The sequence below is a fragment of the Lagenorhynchus albirostris genome, chromosome 6 (genome assembly GCF_949774975.1).
Source record: "Lagenorhynchus albirostris chromosome 6, mLagAlb1.1, whole genome shotgun sequence".
NCBI lineage: Eukaryota > Metazoa > Chordata > Mammalia > Artiodactyla > Delphinidae > Lagenorhynchus > Lagenorhynchus albirostris.
The window spans coordinates 43318233-43335278 of NC_083100.1; the positions used below are offsets into that span (position 1 = coordinate 43318233).

Consider the following 17046-nt stretch of genomic DNA (forward strand, 5'->3'; position numbering starts at 1 on the left):
GTGAGTTAGCCCGCAAAGAACTTGGGGGAGGGGGACATTGGCTCAAGGGGCTTTCCAGATGGAGAACTACCAGTGAGAAGGCCCTGAGTGTGTGGAAAGAGCTTGTCTTATTGGAAGAACAAAAATGCTGAAGTAAGGAAAGAGTGGCACAAGATGGGGTTAAAGAAAGTGATGGGGAAACCAGGGCTTTATAGGTTACATTAAGAAATTTGGATTTTATAAGAAAAGCCATCAGAGGATTTTCAGGTTGGCAAACACATGATCTGCTTTGCAATTAAAAGACAAACCACTCAAACTGCTGTAGGGAATATGGATTAAATGGGAGCAAGCAAAGTGTGTCGGCATCATGGCCCAGGAAGAAGTGTTAAAGGGTGGTGTCAACTGCGCAGGTTTCTGAGTGGTCAAGTAAGGTGAGGACAGAAAAGCGTCCCCTGGGTTTAGCAACATGGAGGTCAGCTGCTAAGCCGAGCATCTAGAATGACAACGTCTCCACCTGTGTCCTCTGCCTCGAATTCTCAGGTTAGGGGCTGATATAAGGATCTCCAAGTTTGGGCCTCTGCAAACACATAACTTCCTTTTAGTTGTTCTCTAAAACATGTGTAAACATAACCCGCAACTTGCAACACAGAGCTGAGCTTCACCTCTTCCCGTTGGAGGCCCTCCCCAAATTCTAAGGAAAGACCCAGCGGGCTGGCAGAGCAGTAGCCCTGGGGGGGAGGCGGCGCGAGCTCGGAACAGCCGCGTCCGATTGGCCGAGAGCGGCAGCAACCCGGTGATTGGCGGGAGTGGAAGGAGGCGGGGCGTCTGGCACTACCATTTCTCTCGGTGGTACTTTCGTTTTGCTGCGCTGAGTTTGTGGAGAGACATAGTCGCACCCGGGTCGACGCCGGTCAGACCCCAGAAAGAGCAGAGGAGACCCGGCGCGCCCGGGAGAGGCAGCACGGCCGCGCCCTCGCCTACCTCTGCCGGATCCGGAGCGCAGAGTGAGTGGGCGTGAGGTTCCGGGTGCCGGGGTGGGACGTTCCTGGACCGCAGTCGTCGGGCCCCAGTTGCCGGATACCCGGCGAGGGCGGGCTTTAAAGTGCTGACAGGTATATCCGTTATCCGGGAAAGAACGCGTATCCCAGGTGGTGTTTTCGGTGATGGCATGGTTGACCCAGCCAGTTGTGCTCTGGTAGTAAAAGAAAAATGTCTTGTGAAATAGAATCCTGCGCCCCTCCCCCGCCGAAAATACTGCATTTACCCTCATTTTTCTCTTTTCCGCCCCTTCCACCAGAGTCATGTTTTCTTCTCTCCGCAGAAAGTTTTTATTTGCCGTGTGCCACCCCCAGAGAGCCGTTATACGCTCGCACCCTGTGCATGCAAACCCAGCAGTCTTGGCATCTGACGTGCTGTGTGTAGCTACTGCTTGTGTTGAATCCCCAGCCCTTCGCTGGGGCACAAGGTGACAGGTTAGTAAAATGTTCACGGAAACGAATGAATATGTGACTTTGGAACTTAATTATATGTCTGTATTTAAGGATAAAAGAGCTTAATGTGCTCCTGGAATGTAAAAGTGATAATTAGTTCCTGCAGACCCCTAAATAATATAATTAGTCTTTAAAACAAATTCTGACTAGTACCAAAGAGTTTGGGGGAGGAAAAACAGGTGTGTGATTACGCTTTAAATGTTGTTTGTATAAGCTGGATAGTTTGTTTTTATGGGCTAGAAATAAGACTTGAGCCTCCAGCACAATCCAGTTTGCAGTTTAACGCAGGACTCAAACTTGTTGGACCGTAATATGGTTTGCCCTTTACTTTCTAATTCAATCTGAAATCTACTAGATTTCAATTCAACAGGCTACTATTGAGTACATAATATGTGCAGGACACTGTCCACAGTGCAGACGATGTTTAAAGAAAAGACAGTCCCAGCAACTCTGAAGCTTACATGCTGCAGGGGAGACATCATAGAGCTTTTTAAGGAAGACAGGGACTGATGCTCTAATAGAGATACAAAATGCAATGAGGCGCACGTTAATGAAAGCTTAATTGTTTCTGGGTGAGTCTCAGAGAGCTTATGGAAGAAGGGCTATTCGTACCTACCTTTGAATGCTGGTAGGATTTAGAGAGGCAGAATGTGGAAAAGCTGTTTTCAAGGGTGAGTGACAGCTGGAGCAGTGCAGAAAAAAAGTAGGTAATTTGGTGACTGGGTTGCTTTGTTAATGGATGAAAATAGGGTCAGAGTGGAAATCAGCCTGGTAATGGGCAAACTGTAGCAATTTTGAACTAGAGAATGATGTGGTCAAAACCCATGTGCAGCAAAAGGCCAGATTGGGAAAGAGTGTTGGAGGCAAGGTGGTTGGAGGTCTTGGGACTGGAGAGGAAGAAGTCAGGTGACTGGGGGTTGGTCTTGCCACTCCCTGTGCTGGTAACAAGTTTTGTGAGAAGAGGGAATGGATTCTGGATTTGTTGGCATGGATTTATTGATCGCCTGCTTTGTGCCAGGTGCTGTATCTGTATTAGGTCGTTCAGTCTTAAACAGTCACCCTGTTGAGAGGGAAGTGAGTCACTTGAGGTCACTCACCTAAAAAGAGGTGTTGCAGTCCCCGCTGGTTGACACTCTGGCCAGCATATTTGCTTTAGGCATATCCTTATTAGACACCTAGTAGGGAGGGAAAGCGCCAAAGATTTAGTCTTCCACTCAGGTGAAATAAATTCAAAGTGAAAAATCAAAATGCTACAGCAAGTGTAGTAAAGGTGTGGACTTGGGTCCATTCGTACTGGTATTTGTGATGGTGACTAGCTTTGTAGCCTCACCACATCCTTACCTTCCTTTGGAAGGAGATTTGTGGAGTAGACATGACTTCATGCCTGCACAGGTATGCTTGCCAGCAAGCATGCATACGCTTTTCCACGCCCTGCTTGAAAATCCAGACCTCTTCCTCAGGGCTGGTAGGACAAGATTCACATATATCTACTCCGAATGTTGTCAGCTGTGCGCTGATGTAAATCCTAATTTACGCTATGGTGAAGAGAGGCTTTTCATTTTCCTAATGGATGTTCGGACTTAAATCAGGTATTTTAATTTTTAATCTTCAGAACTGCTGTGTAAAAGTTGACTTGCTGTTATCCAAAGAAATACTATTATTTTATCCTTTCAGATTAGATTTAACAATGTTGTTTCAGTCTTTAAAAATTATTACTTAGGTTTAAGAATTTTTGTGCAGACTTATTGTTTGCAGTAGGCAAAGAGGAAAATATATCTCTTTTAAAAGATATATAACCTGGGAATTCCCTGGCGGTCCAGTAGCTAGGACTCTTCGATTCCACTGCAGGGTTCATGGTTTTGATGCCAGGTTGGGGAACTAAGATCCTGCATGCCGTGCAGTGTGGCCAAAAAAAAAAAAAGAAGATATATATCAAAAATAATTCATTTTAATCACGTGAATCATAAAATATAAAACACCAATTTAAAATTCTTTGGGTTAAATTACAAATGTTCTATAATTTATAAGAGCAATTTCAGGGAGAGTTCTTACGATTTGTCCTAAAGCAAATCTAAGTAGTGTTTTCCATTGATTTATTTGATAAAAGTGCAGATTCATTTTAAAGGCGTATGAACACCTACTGTATGCCCAGCACTGTTCTGAAGATACAGCGGTGAACCACCCCCCCCCCCACTCCCAAATCCTTCCCTTCATGCGGGGAAAACAGACACTAATCAAAATAAAAAAAATATGTGGTAGGTCAGATGGTGGTAAGTGCGATAGAGAAGAATACATCAGGGAGGAGGGATAGTGTTTTCCAAGGTGAGAGGTGGTGTCAATTTAAATAAGGTGGCCAGAAGAGGCTTCTTTGAGATGCTGGCATTTGAGCAAAGACCTGAAGATGTGTTTTTTGGAGAAGAAAAAAACTTTGACCCAAAACTCAATTAAAAAACAGGCTTTGAAACATAGGCACCATTTTAAAAGTATATTTCAAAGACAAATTATGTTTTTAATTAAGCAAGATATTTAGAAGAAGCACAATGCTAGACAGGCTTTCTTTGGAGCTGTGGGCTTCCATTTGTGATCTGTATTCTGTTTCCCTATAGGATGTCCCAGTGGTATGAGCTTCAGCAGCTTGACTCCAAATTCCTGGAGCAGGTTCACCAGCTCTATGACGACAGTTTTCCCATGGAAATCAGACAGTATCTGGCACAGTGGCTAGAAAAGCAAGACTGGTAAGGAAAACTCACTTGACAGAAGAAGGAGTTTTTCTACACTTTTAAAATAACTTGTTGATTAAGTGGCTTGGAACTACGTTGACTGGAAGATGAATCTCATCAGTAGCCATTGGCATTACCTGTTTCAGAAAAGAGTGTTGCCTTGAAAAATGGCATGTGTCTCTAGAAAGCTAAATGCATTAGTCATTAATTTTATGTATTTGTCGATTTAATTATACATCCTTCTAAATGCTTTGCACAAGTTAGATAATGCTGACACCAATTATTTCCAAGTTAGGATCCAGGTTATAGAAAGAAGTAAGTTAAAAGTAATAATTAAAGCCAAGTTTTGGTAGAACACTGATTAGAAGTATGAAGAAAGTAAAAAAAATTAAGGAAATATCTCTTAAAACCGGTATATGTTCTATTTTACGATTTATTGTTTGCTCATTGCAAATATTTCAAATGTTATGAAAGTATTTGATGTAGAAAGTGAAGGCCCCTGTTGATTTTTTGCCTCCAGAGATAATCGCCATTAACAGTTTGGTGCACAGTCTTGGAGTGCTAGAATTTTTTTTTTTTTTTTTGCGGTACGCGGGCCTCCCACTGCTGTGGTCTCTCCCGTTGCGGAGCACAGGCTCCGGACGCGCAGGCTCAGCAGCCATGGCTCACGGGCCCAGCTGCTCCGCGGCATGTGGGATCCTCCCGGACCGGGGCACGAAGCCGCATCCCCTGCATTGGCAGGCGGACTCTCAACCACTGCGCCACCAGGGAAGCCCGAATTTTTCATGCTAATTGTATATAATAAAAATATTGTACAAACTGCTGCTAATAGCAATGGCAGTTTCAAAAGAAGGAAATAAAACCCAAGAAAACACTTTAAATTATTTTTAGTCATTTCAACATGGAAAGCAGTGTTTATTTTGTCGTTTTAAAGTAGTATCTAAACGAAATGTGTAAATTTTGTATCTCCTAGGGAGCATGCCGCCAATGATGTTTCATTTGCTACCATCCGTTTTCACGACCTCCTGTCGCAGCTGGATGATCAATACAGTCGCTTTTCTTTGGAGAATAATTTTTTGTTGCAGCATAACATAAGGAAAAGCAAGCGTAATCTTCAGGTATGACATGGTTTTTGCGTTTAAGTTGAAATGTTTCCATGTTTACGTAAGAATTTTTTTCATTCAGCAAATACTATTGAGCACAAACTCATTGGTATTTAGAAAAGTACAGACACTATAAATAAACTACCGTTATGTAGCTAATATTTTATAGCAGAAGTAAAATATCAATTCATTTTGTAAACACATAAGGAGTATTCATTCAGGCTGAAGGTTATCACTTAGACGTAAGTAATTCTGAGAGAAATTCAATGCTATGATCTTGTCTTATTAAAAGCCGTTGATTTTTTTTTTTGCGGTATGCGGACCTCTCACTGTTGTGGCCTCTCCCGTTGCGGAGCACAGGCTCCGGACGCGCAGGCTCAGCGGCCATGGCTCATGGGCCCAGCCGCTCCGCGGCATGTGGGGTCTTCCCGGACCGGGGCACGAACCTGTGTCCCCTGCATCGGCAGGCGGACTCTCAACCACTGCGCCACCAGGGAAGCCCCACTTGTTTTTTTAATCAAGAAATAATTTAGGTACCTGCGCTTAATTGGACAGTTAAAGCAGCTTTTGTCATAGTTCTTAAAAAGAATAGTTTGATTTTATCAGAAATAGCTTATGTATGGCTTCCCTGGTGGCGCAGTGGTGGAGAGTCTGCTGCCGATGCAGGGGACACGGGTTCGTGCCCCGGTCCGGGAAGATCCTACATGCCGCGGAGTGGCTAGACCCATGAGTCATGGCCGCTGAGCCTGCACATCCGGAGCCTGTGCTCTGCAACAGGAGAGGCCAAAACAGTGAGAGTCCCGCGTACCACAAAAAAAAAAAAAAAAAAAAAATAGCTTATGTAGAACTTAATAAGTTCAGGATGAGCTTTCCTTTTCTTTTTTTTCCTTTAAAGCTGGTATTTATTTTATTGAACTCAGTAAGTACATAAAACTTAAAGACTCCACATTGTCATATATGCAGCTATTTCCTTTCACTACTAAATATAATTAAAGTATAGTCACTGCCTATGGAAATGTACCAACTCACTGCAGAGCATAAAAGTATATAATAAACTAGTTCATGTTGGTTAAAGGGGAGATTGCATTCTTTTTTTTTGGAAGTTTTGAATTTTATTTATTTTTTTATACAGCAGGTTCTAATTAGTCATCAGTTTTATACACATCAGTGTATACATGTCAATCCCAATCACCCAGTTCATCACACCACCATCCCCACCCCCCCACGGCTTTACCCCCTTGGTGTCCATACGTTTGTTCTCTACATCTGTGTCTCAACTTCTGCCCTGCAAACCGGTTCATCTGTACCATTTTTCTGGGTTCCACATGCATGCGTTAATATACGACATTTGTTTTTCTCTTTCTGACTTACTTCACTCTGTATGACAGTCTCTAGATTCATCCACGTCTCTACAAATGACCCAATTTCGTTTCTTTTCCTGGCTGAGTGTTCCATTGTATATGTGTACCACATCTTCTTTATCCATTCGTCTGTCGATGGGCATTTAGGTTGCTTCCATGACCTGGCTATTGTAAATAGTGCTGCAATGAACATTGGGGTGCATGTGTCTTTTTGTAATATGGTTTTCTCTGGGTATATGCCCAGTAGTGGGATTGCTGGATCATATGGTAATTCTATTTTTAGTTTTTTAAGGAACCTCCATACTGTTCTCCATAGTGACTGTATCAATTTGTATTCCCACCAACAGTGCAAGAGGATTCCCTTTTCTCTACACCCTCTGTTGTTTGTAGATTTTCTGATGATACCCATTCTAACTGGTATGAGGTAATACCTCATTGTAGTTTTGATTTGCATTTCTCTAATAATTAGTGATGTTGAGCAGCTTTTCATGTGTTTCTTGGCCATCTGTATGTCTTCTTTGGAGAAATGTCTATTTAGGTCTTCTGCCCATTTCTGGATTGGCTTGTTTATTTCTTTAATATTGAGCTGCGTGAGCTGTTTATATATTTTGGAGATTAATCCTTTGTCCGTTGATTCGTTTGCAAATATTTTCTCCCATTCTGAGGGTTGTCTTTTCGTCTTGTTTATGGTTTCCTTTGCTGTGCAATAGCTTTTAAGTTTCATTAGGTCCCATTTGTTTATTTTTGTTTTTATTTCCATTACTCTAGGAGGTGAATCAAAAAAGATCTTGCTGTGATTTATGTCAAAGAGTGTTCTTCCTATGTTTTCCTCTAAGAGTTTTATAGTGTCCAGTCTTACATTTAGGTCTCAAATCCATTTTGAGTTTATTTTTGTGTATTGTGTTAGGGAGGGTTCTAATTTCATTCTTTTACATGTAACTGTCCAGTTTTCCCATCACCACTTATTGAAGAGACTGTCTTTTCTCCGTTGTATATCCTTGCCTCCTTTGTCATAGATTAGTTGACCATAGGTGTGTGGGTTTATATCTGGGCTTTCTGTCCTGTTCTATTGATCTATATTTCTGTTTTTGTGCCAGTACCGTACTGTCTTGATTACTGTAGCTTTGTAGCATAGTCTGAAGTCAGGGAGTCTGATTCCTCCAGCTCCGCTTTTTTCCCTCAAGACTGCTTTAGCTATTCGGGGTCTTTTGTGTCTCCATACAAATTTTAAGATTTTTTGTTCTAGTTCTGTAAAAAATGCCATTGGTAATTTGATAGGGATTGCATTGTATCTGTAGATTGCTTTGGGTAGTAGAGTCATTTTCACAATATTCTTCCAATCCAAGAACATGGAATATCTCTCCATCTGTTTGTATCATCTTTAATTTCTTTCATCAGTATCTTATAGTTTTCTGCATACAGGTCTTTTGTCTCCCTAGGTAGGTATATTCCTAGGTATTTTATTCTTTTTGCTGCAATGGTAAATGGGAGTGTTTCCTTCAGATTTTTCATCATTAGTGTATAGGAATGCAAGAGATTTCTGTGCATTAATTTTGTATCCTGCAACTTTACCAAATTAATTGATTAGCTCTAGTAGTTTTCTGGTGGCATCTTTACGATTCTTTATGTATAGTATCATGTCATTTGCAAACAGTGACAGTGTTACTTCTTCTTTTCCAATTTCTATTCCTTTTATTTCTTTTTCTCCTCTGATTGCTGTGGCTAGGGCTTCCAAAACTATGTTGAATAATAGCGGTGAGAGTGGACCTCCTTGTCTTGTTCCTGATCTTAGAGGAAATGCTTTCAGTTTTTCACCATTGAGAATGATGTTTGCTGTGTGTTTGTCATATATGGCCTTTATTATGTTGAGGTCGGTTCCCTCTATGCCCACTTTCTGGAGAGTTTTTTTTTGTTTTTTGTTTTTTGCAGTACGTGGGCCTCTCACTGCCGTGGCCTCTCCCGTTGCGGAGCACAGGCTCCAGATGTGCAGGCTCAGCGGCCATGGCTCATGGGCCCAGCCGCTCCGTGGCATGTGGGATCTTCCCGGACTGGGGCACGAACCCGTGTCCCCTGCATCGGCAGGCGGACTCTCAACCACTGCGCCACCAGGGAAGCCCTGGAGAGTTTTTTATCATAAATCGGTGTTGAATTTTGTCAAAAGCTTTTTCTGCATCTATTGAGATCATCATATGGTTTTTATTCTTCAGTTTGTTAATATGGTGTATCACATTGATTGATTTGCATATATTTAAAAATCCTTACATCCCTGGGATAAATCCCACTTGATCATGGTGTATGATCCTTTTACTGTGCTGTTGGATTCTGTTTGCTAGTATTTTGTTGAGGATTTTTGCATCTATATTCATCAGTGATATTGGTCTGTAATTTTCTTTTTGTAGTATCTTTGTCTGGTTTTGGTATCAGGGTGATGGTGGCCTCATAGAATGAGTTCGGGAGTGTTCCTTCCTCTGCAGTTTTTTGGAAGAGTTTGAGAAGGATGGGTGTTAGCTCTTGTCTAAATGTTTGATGGAATTCACCTGTGAAGCCATCTGGTCCTGGACTTTTGTTTGTTGGAAGATCTTTAATCACAGTTTCAACTTCATTACTTGTGATTGGTCTGTTCATATTTTCTATTTCTTCTTGGTTCAGTCTTGGAAGGTTATACCTTTCTAAGAATTTGTGCATTTCTTGCAGGTTATCCATTTTACTGGCATAGAGCTTGTAGTAGTCTCTTAGGATGGTTTGTATTTCTGAGGTGTCTGTTGTAACTTCTCCTTTTTCATTTCTAATTTTATTGATTTGAGTCCTCTCCCTCTTTTTCTTGATGAGTCTGGCTAATGGTTTATCAGTTTTGTTTACCTTCTCAAAGAACCAGCTTTTAGTTTTATTGATCTTTGCTATTGTTTTCTTTGTTTTATTTCATTTATTTCTGCTCTGATCTTAATGATTTCTTTCCTTCTGCTAACTATGGGTTTTGTTTGTTCTTCTTTCTCTAGTTCCTTTAGGTGTAAGGTTAGATTGTTTATTTGAGATGTTTGTTGTTTCTTGAGGTAGGCTTGTATAGCTATAAACTTACCTCTTAGAACTGCTTTTGCTGCATCCCATAGGTTTTGGATCGTCATGTTTTCATTGTCATTTGTCTCTAGGTATTTTTTGATTTCCTCTTTGATTTCTTCAGTGATCTCTTGGTTATATAGTAACATACTGTTTAGCCTCCATGTGTTTGTATTTTTTACAGTTTTTTCACTGTAATTCATTTCTAATCTCATAACGTTGTGGTCAGAAAAGATGCTTGATATGATTTCAGTTTTCTTAAATTTAGTGAGGCTTGATTTGTGACCCAAGATGTGATCTATCCTGGAGAATGTTCCATGCACACTTGAGAACAAGCTGTAATCTGCGGTTTTTGGATGGAATGTCCTATAAATATCAATTAAATCTATCTGGTCTGTTGTGTTATTTAAAGTTTCTGTTTCCTTATTTATTTTCATTTTGGATGATCTGTCCATTGGTGTAAGTGAGGTGTTAAAATCCCCCACTGTTATTGTGTTACTGTTGATTTCCTCTTTTATAGCTGTTAGCAGTTGCCTTATGTATTGAGGTGCTCCTATGTTGGGTGCATATATATTTATAATTATTATATCTTCTTCTTGGATTGATCCTTTGATCATTTTGTAGTGTCCTTCCTTGTCTCTTGTAACATTCTTTATTTTAAAGTCTATTTTATCTGATATGAGTATTGCTACTCCAGCTTTCTTTTGATTTCCATTTGCATGGAATATCTTTTTCCATCCCCTCACTTTCAGTCTGTATGTGTCCCTAGGTCTGAAGTGGGTCTCTTGTAGACAGCATATATATGGGTCTTGTTTTTGTATCCATCCAGCGAGCCTGTCTTTTGGTTGGAGCATTTAATCCATTCACGTTTAAGGTAATTATCGATATGTATGTTCCTATGACCATTTTATGAATTGTTTTGGGTTTGTTTTGGTAGGTCCTTTTCTTCTGTTGTATCCCACTTAGAGAAGTTCCTTTAGCATTTGTTGTAGAGCTGGTTTGGTAGTGCTGAATTCTCTTAGCTTTTGTTTCTCTGTAAAGCTTTTGATTTCTCCATTGAATCTGAATGAGATCCTTGCTGGGTAGAGTAATCTTGGTTGTAGGTTCTTCCCTTTCATCACTTTAAGTATATCATGCCACTCCCTTCTGGCTTGTAGAGTTTCTGCTGAGAAATCAGCTGTTAACCTTATGGGAGTTCCCTCGTATGTTATTTGTTGTTTTTCCCTTGCTGCTTTCAGTAATTTTTCTTTGTCTTTAATTTTTGCCAACTTGATTACTATGTGTCTCAGCATGTTTCTCCTTGGGTTTATCCTGTATGGGACTCTCTGCGCTTCCTGGACTTGGGTGGCTATCTCCTTTCCCATGTTAGGGAAGTTTTTGGCTGTAATCTGTTCAGATGTTTTCTCTGGTCATTTCTCTCTCTCTTCTCCTTCTGGGACCCCTATAATGCGAATGTTGTTGCATTTAATGTTGTCCCAGAGGTCTCTCAGGCTGTCTTCATTTCTTTTCATTCTTTTTTCTTTATTCTGTTCTGCAGCAGTGAATTCCACCATTCTGTCTTCCAGGTCACTTATGCGTTCTTCTGCCTCAGTTATTCTCCTATTGATTCCTTCTGGTGTAGTTTTCATTTCAGTTATTGTATTGTTCCTCTCTGTTTGTTTGTTCTTTAATTCTTCTAGATCTTTGTTAAATATTTCTTGCATCTTCTCAATCTTTGCCTCCATTCTTTTTCCGAGGTCCTGGATCATCTTCACTATCATTATTCTGAATTCTTTTTCTGGAAGGTTGCCTATCTCCATTTCATTTAGTTGTTTTTCTGGGGTTTTATCTTGTTCCTTCATCTGGTACATAGCCCTCTGCCTTTTCATCTTGTCTATCTTTCTGTGAATGTGGTTTTTGTTCCATAGGCTGCAGGATTGTAGTTCTTCCTGCTTCTGCTGTCTGCCCTCTGGTGGATGAGCCATCTAAGAGGCTTGTGTAAGTTTCCTGATGGGAGGGACTGGTGGTGGGCAGAGCTGACTAGGGTGAGGTTTCCTAATGGATATGAACGAACTCATTTCAATGTATAATACACAATGGTTTAAACATTCTGAAATTTAATTTATTTTTATTCTAACAACCCATTGTCTAGGATAATTTTCAGGAAGACCCAATACAGATGTCTATGATCATCTGTAACTGTCTGAAGGAGGAAAGAAAGATCTTGGAAAATGCCCAGAGATTCAATCAGGTACTTTTTTCCTAATTGAACACAAAGGATAATAAAGAAATAAAAACTCATTCATTCATCCAACAGGTACTACTGAGGCCCTGTTTCAGGGCAATGGTGACTAGCCCTCTGATTTTTTAGCCCCAAGAAGTGGGGGAAAACAGATGTAGAGATTTTGAAAGGACCCCAATCTAATGGAAGTCATCCTAGTGAGGGAGGGAGACAACACAAAACAAAATCTTTTCAGATAGTGATTGTTGCTATGAAGATAGTAAAGCAGGATACTGTGTGGACAGTAGTGGAGTGTCAGGTTGTTTCTTTAGATCAGGGTCAGGGACACCTCTGGGGTGCTGGGGCAGGAAAGGAAGCAGAAGACAGTGGGCTCTTGCAGCAGACTGAAAGAGCGGAGGGGAAGTGCCTGAGGTAGAGGTGCAGTCAGTGGAGGTGGGAAGAAGTGGACAGATTCCGTTATGTTCTGGATGTGGTACCAGTAGGGCTTATACTGAAGGATCAGATGTGAGAGTGAGAAGGAGCCAAGAGTAGAGGGTGAGTCTGATTTGTGACTTGCGTTTCTTAGAGATACTGTTTACTGAGCTGGGGAAGACAGGGAAGGGACAGGAGTGAGGCTTTTGCAGGGCACAATAGGTTTTGGAGAAGAATGGGTTGATGGGAAAATCAGCAGCTTTGTTTTCAATAGGACCGAGATACCTATTAGATATCTGAGACAACCAAACAGTGAATGAGTCAGAGTTATACTAGTACCAAGGCTTTTTTATCATGACTTTACTAATCCTAATACAGACCGTCCTGGTGATTAGGGTTCAGCAGTTTTTTGAAGTTGCCATGGCATTGATTCATGCCTTTCATTGATGGGGTGGTGGGAGCTACCCAGCAGGCAGACGGTTGGGAAACCACTACGGTATGAGTTACTCTGGCTGAGACCATTCCAGTATGACAGGGAAAAGGCCAGAGTACTCAGTGGAATGCGTCCTATGTGCATTTCTCTAACGAATAGCTAACAAAGTGTGCTGTGAGATTGGGAGGTGGGGGGTGGAGAGAGAATTTAAGTAGTGGCACTGAATGCCATTTTTCGTGCACTTTCTGAGCATTTGCCCCAGTCCTTGTGAATCTGCTGCTTCCCTGGGCATTTAGTTCCTGTCTCCCTGTCACGCTGAAAGCACCTTGCTGCACTGAGCACTTAAAGATACATATTATTTGTTCTAAACTCAGACTGGCTAGTTCATCCTGGACCCAGCCTAGTGAGCAAAGGTGTCTGTCAGGAGGAAAAGCTGGCTGCATTGTCTCCTCTGAGAGGGGTGTGCCTTCTTCAGTATGGCATGCACCTGGGAGACTTTCAGCAGGAAATTTTGACTATCCTGTGGGATTTTCATCTTACCAGCATTATGCAAGGGGCTGCTCCTGTATCTCAGATAGACTTGGGAGGACAGTCAAGAGCAGAGATGGGCAGAAGAGTGAACTGTCCACCTTGCTACCTAAGCATTTCTCTCCTCATTTGGCCCGGAGTCAGCACTGGGAGGCACAGGAGGTGATTTCTGCTCTCCCAGATCAGCCCCATCTCCTGCGGGTGCTTTGGTCTCAAAGGCATGTCAGCTTTTGACCTCCTTTTAAAAATGTGAAGTTCCTGGGGAGAGGTTCATTTTAAGCCTCTCAGAGGGCACCTGACTTATCGGTGAACCCCTGGAACGAGGTTAGTGGACTGCCCAGCTGCAAGCAAGAGAAAGAAGACCTTCCTGGGATTTGAGGGAAGGTCCTGGATGTCTGGGGGTATCGAAAAGATGCTGCAAAGGATGACAAAATCGAACACTCATCCCTGATTTTTAAAAATTCAATAAACTAGGAGCTGATGGATACCTCCTTAACATTAAAATATACATCTCCTGCTTCTAAAACAGTATCTTACTTCACGGACAAAACATCAGTAAGTCAGAACCACGGCAAGGATGTCCACTGTTTCCACTGCTGCTTAGCATTGTATTAGTGGTATTGCAGTTGACAAGAGGAAGCCATTAGAAGCATAAGAATTAAAAACGACATCATAAATATATCGGCTTTCCCTCAGTTAATTCATAATTTTAATGTGATCCCGATAAAAATAACAAATTGTTTTCTGGCTGTCAAGGATGAAGACTAACTCTACCCACTGCATCTGGGATGGTATTCATTATTACTTTATAGGAGCAGATATTCATTGAAGTCCTTAATGGCAGTACTGTTCAATTTTTTAATGTTTTTTAAAAATTAATTTTTATTTAAATATAGTTGATTTACAATGTGTTAGTTTCAAGTGTTCAAGTGTACAGCAAAGTGATTCAGTTATGTACACACACACACACACACACACACACACACACACACTTACTTTTTTAGATTCTTCTCCATTATAGGTTATTACAAGGTATTGAGTATAATTCCCTGTGTTATACATTTAGGTACATGCTTGTTATCTGTTTTAAATATAGTTATATATGTTAATCCCATACTCCTAATTTACCCCTCCCCCGACCTTTCCCCTTTGGTAACCATAAATTTGCTTTCTATGTCTGTGAGTCTATTTCTGTTTTGTAAATAAGTTCATTTGCATCATTATTTTAGTTTCTACATACAAGCGATATCATATGATATTTGTCTTTCTCTGTACTGTTCAATTTTGATATACCTCTGCATTATCTGGAATCTTGTCAAAATGGGGTTTCTGATTCAGTAATCAGATTAGGACCTGAAATTCTGCATTTCCAACAAGCTCCCGGGTGGTAAGATGCTGCTTGTCTGGGGACCACACTGAATTGCATGGCTTTGAGACAAATGAGTACAGGGCTAGTAAGAATAATGTTGTCTACGGAATTTGAGAAACTAAAATAACTTCCTGTGTGGTCCCATGCAACTGTATGAACTAATGGAAAATTCCAGAAATACTATTTATTTTAGGCATGAACTGAGCCTGGTCTTTCTGTAGGCTTGTTAACAGTTCGCCAGTATTTTCCGGGGCCTTGGGAACTGAGCTTTTCTTGTGCACACTCATGTGGAGGCCTGCAGGAGGTTTTGGAAGGTCCGGGAGTTAGGTGGGGCACGGGGTAGACTTGACTTTGGAGCATAACCAGCAGGTAAATAGGACAGAGGAAGTAATGGCTGTTAACTGTGTACCTTCCATTACAGGCTCAGGCAGGGAATATTCAGACCACTGTAATGTTAGACAAACAGCAGGAGCTTGACAGCAGAGTCAGAAATGTGAAGGACAAAGTTATGGTGAGTATTTAGTAAATGTATACATCTTCTTTGTAACTTTTTGTAGAGGAAAAAAGGTTTCAATTGCTCTAGTGTAAGCATTGTGACTGATTTCAGGCTTTTAAGTAGTTGAGAAGAAAAGTTTCGCTCAAGTTCGAAACCCTAAGTAAACAAATTGGTGAAACCAATGAGCAGATAGACATTTTTGGCCCCTGTTACAACTTGCAAACATTGAGCTTATCTTTTCCTTCCTTGCAAGATTGTGCAGTAACTGTTGACTTTGCCCTATCACCCAGTAAACTAGTTGTTGCTGCTCTAAATAGCCCTTTATGTCTGCACCTTTCAAATGGGGGTGTGTCTGGGGTTACATAGAGTCCTAGGATAAACATGGTCTTCCTCAAGCACCTGTTTTATTCTAAGACTTGGAAGGGGAACAAAAACCTCTCAAACAAGGAAATTCTGATGTATTTCTGATTAGAATAAAATATCCACAATAACTTTAAGATAAAACTTCCCAGACATTTCTGGAGGTGGTGCCCTTGGTGGTATGTGTTCACTCCCTTCCACTGTGGGTGCTGTTTGGGGGAAAGGGTGAGGAGTCCAGCCTTGCCCTGGGCCCGTATCGGTGGAAACGGCCTTTCTGCTGAGGGGCCGGCTCTCCTGTGGGCCTCTGGGTCACACCAGCGCGGCCTTGACTTTGTGCTTCAGACGGCATGTTGCCAGACTCCAGGTCTACTTCATTAAAGTAGACATCAAGTGGCCCAGTCCAGAAATAGCTATATATTTTCTTTCATAAAAAGGTTATTATATACTAGCTAAGGAGATATAAATTATTTCATACGTGTGATTAGAATTTTGCAAGTCTAATCCATCTTTGAGGGAGCAGGATTGCATCCATGGTTTTCTGGGTCCTATAGTACCAGTAATCTGTCTCCTAAAGTCTTTGTCCTAAGTATGGTGGAAAACTTGTTTCTGTCTTTACTTGTAGTGTATAGAGCATGAAATCAAGACCCTAGAAGATTTACAGGATGAATATGACTTTAAATGTAAAACCTTGCAGAACAGAGGTAAGAGTTAACATTTAAAGCAGTGTCCATTGCCTGTAATTTTTTCTACCTACACTAGATAACAAAGGCAGATACTCCTTCATATTTACCAAACATTTTAAGACTCTGAATTGCTAGTCTCGGCTTCTTGGTGACCCAGGCCAGGGTTTTTCAACCTCAGTACTATTGACATTTTGGGGCCGATAACTGTTTTGGGGGTTGTCCTGTGCATTGTAGGATGTTTAGCAGCATCCCTGACTTCTGCCCACCAGGTGGCAGTAGAACTATCCCCGGTGGTGGTCCCCAGTGGTGACAACCAAAACTGTCTCCAGACATTGCCAAGTGATCCCTGGGGGGCAAAATCGCCCCCAGTGAATACATACTGGTTACGTGCTATTCACTCTACTTACGGTCCCTAGCCCACTGATGGACATAGACGGATATGTGTGTGGGGTTCCCCTGCCCCAATAACTGAAGTTCCTCCAAATACTCCAGCTCCATGTGTATACTCCACAGGGGATGTTCAGCATTTTTCACATGTTTTAAAGCAGTTTCGCTCGGATTTTGTTGTTGTTGCTCGTTTTTAATGTTGACAGGACGTCCACTGAAAATAATCCAGAAGTGTGCATTGTGTAGAACAAGCAGGGTGCTGCTGGAACCCTAGCAATCATTTGGAGGATACCATGGTAGAATGGAGAGATTATTAGTAAGAATCTGAATAAAAGTATGAGAGAAAGAAACCTCAATTACAGTTTCCTAATTGTCTGCTTCAAGCCACAGAGATGCTTTGTATCAATTATTTTTTAACTGAGGTTGTGAATTTTGTCACTTATATTCATTT

General features: G+C 41.3%; 1 protein-coding gene across 3 annotated transcripts in view; it reads left to right on the forward strand.

Moving 5' to 3' along the window:
- The first annotated feature begins 831 nt into the window (after window positions 1-831).
- The window catches only part of STAT1 (signal transducer and activator of transcription 1), a 42671-nt gene continuing 26456 nt past the window's right edge, over window positions 832-17046 (forward strand). The window contains exons 1-7 of one of the 3 annotated variants that reach the window (XR_009541115.1): window positions 832-983; window positions 1301-1451; window positions 4076-4204; window positions 5163-5307; window positions 11839-11937; window positions 15091-15180; window positions 16148-16226. Coding sequence is in view for 2 of the 3 variants with exons in the window: in XM_060152423.1 (XP_060008406.1) it covers window positions 4077-4204; window positions 5163-5307; window positions 11839-11937; window positions 15091-15180; window positions 16148-16226 (541 nt within the window). In the remaining variant the exon portion in view is untranslated. Of the gene's footprint in view, window positions 1092-1300; window positions 1452-4075; window positions 4205-5162; window positions 5308-11838; window positions 11938-15090; window positions 15181-16147; window positions 16227-17046 lie in introns of all 3 variants that reach the window. The other 2 variants (XM_060152423.1, XM_060152422.1) reach the window with 2 other exon arrangements.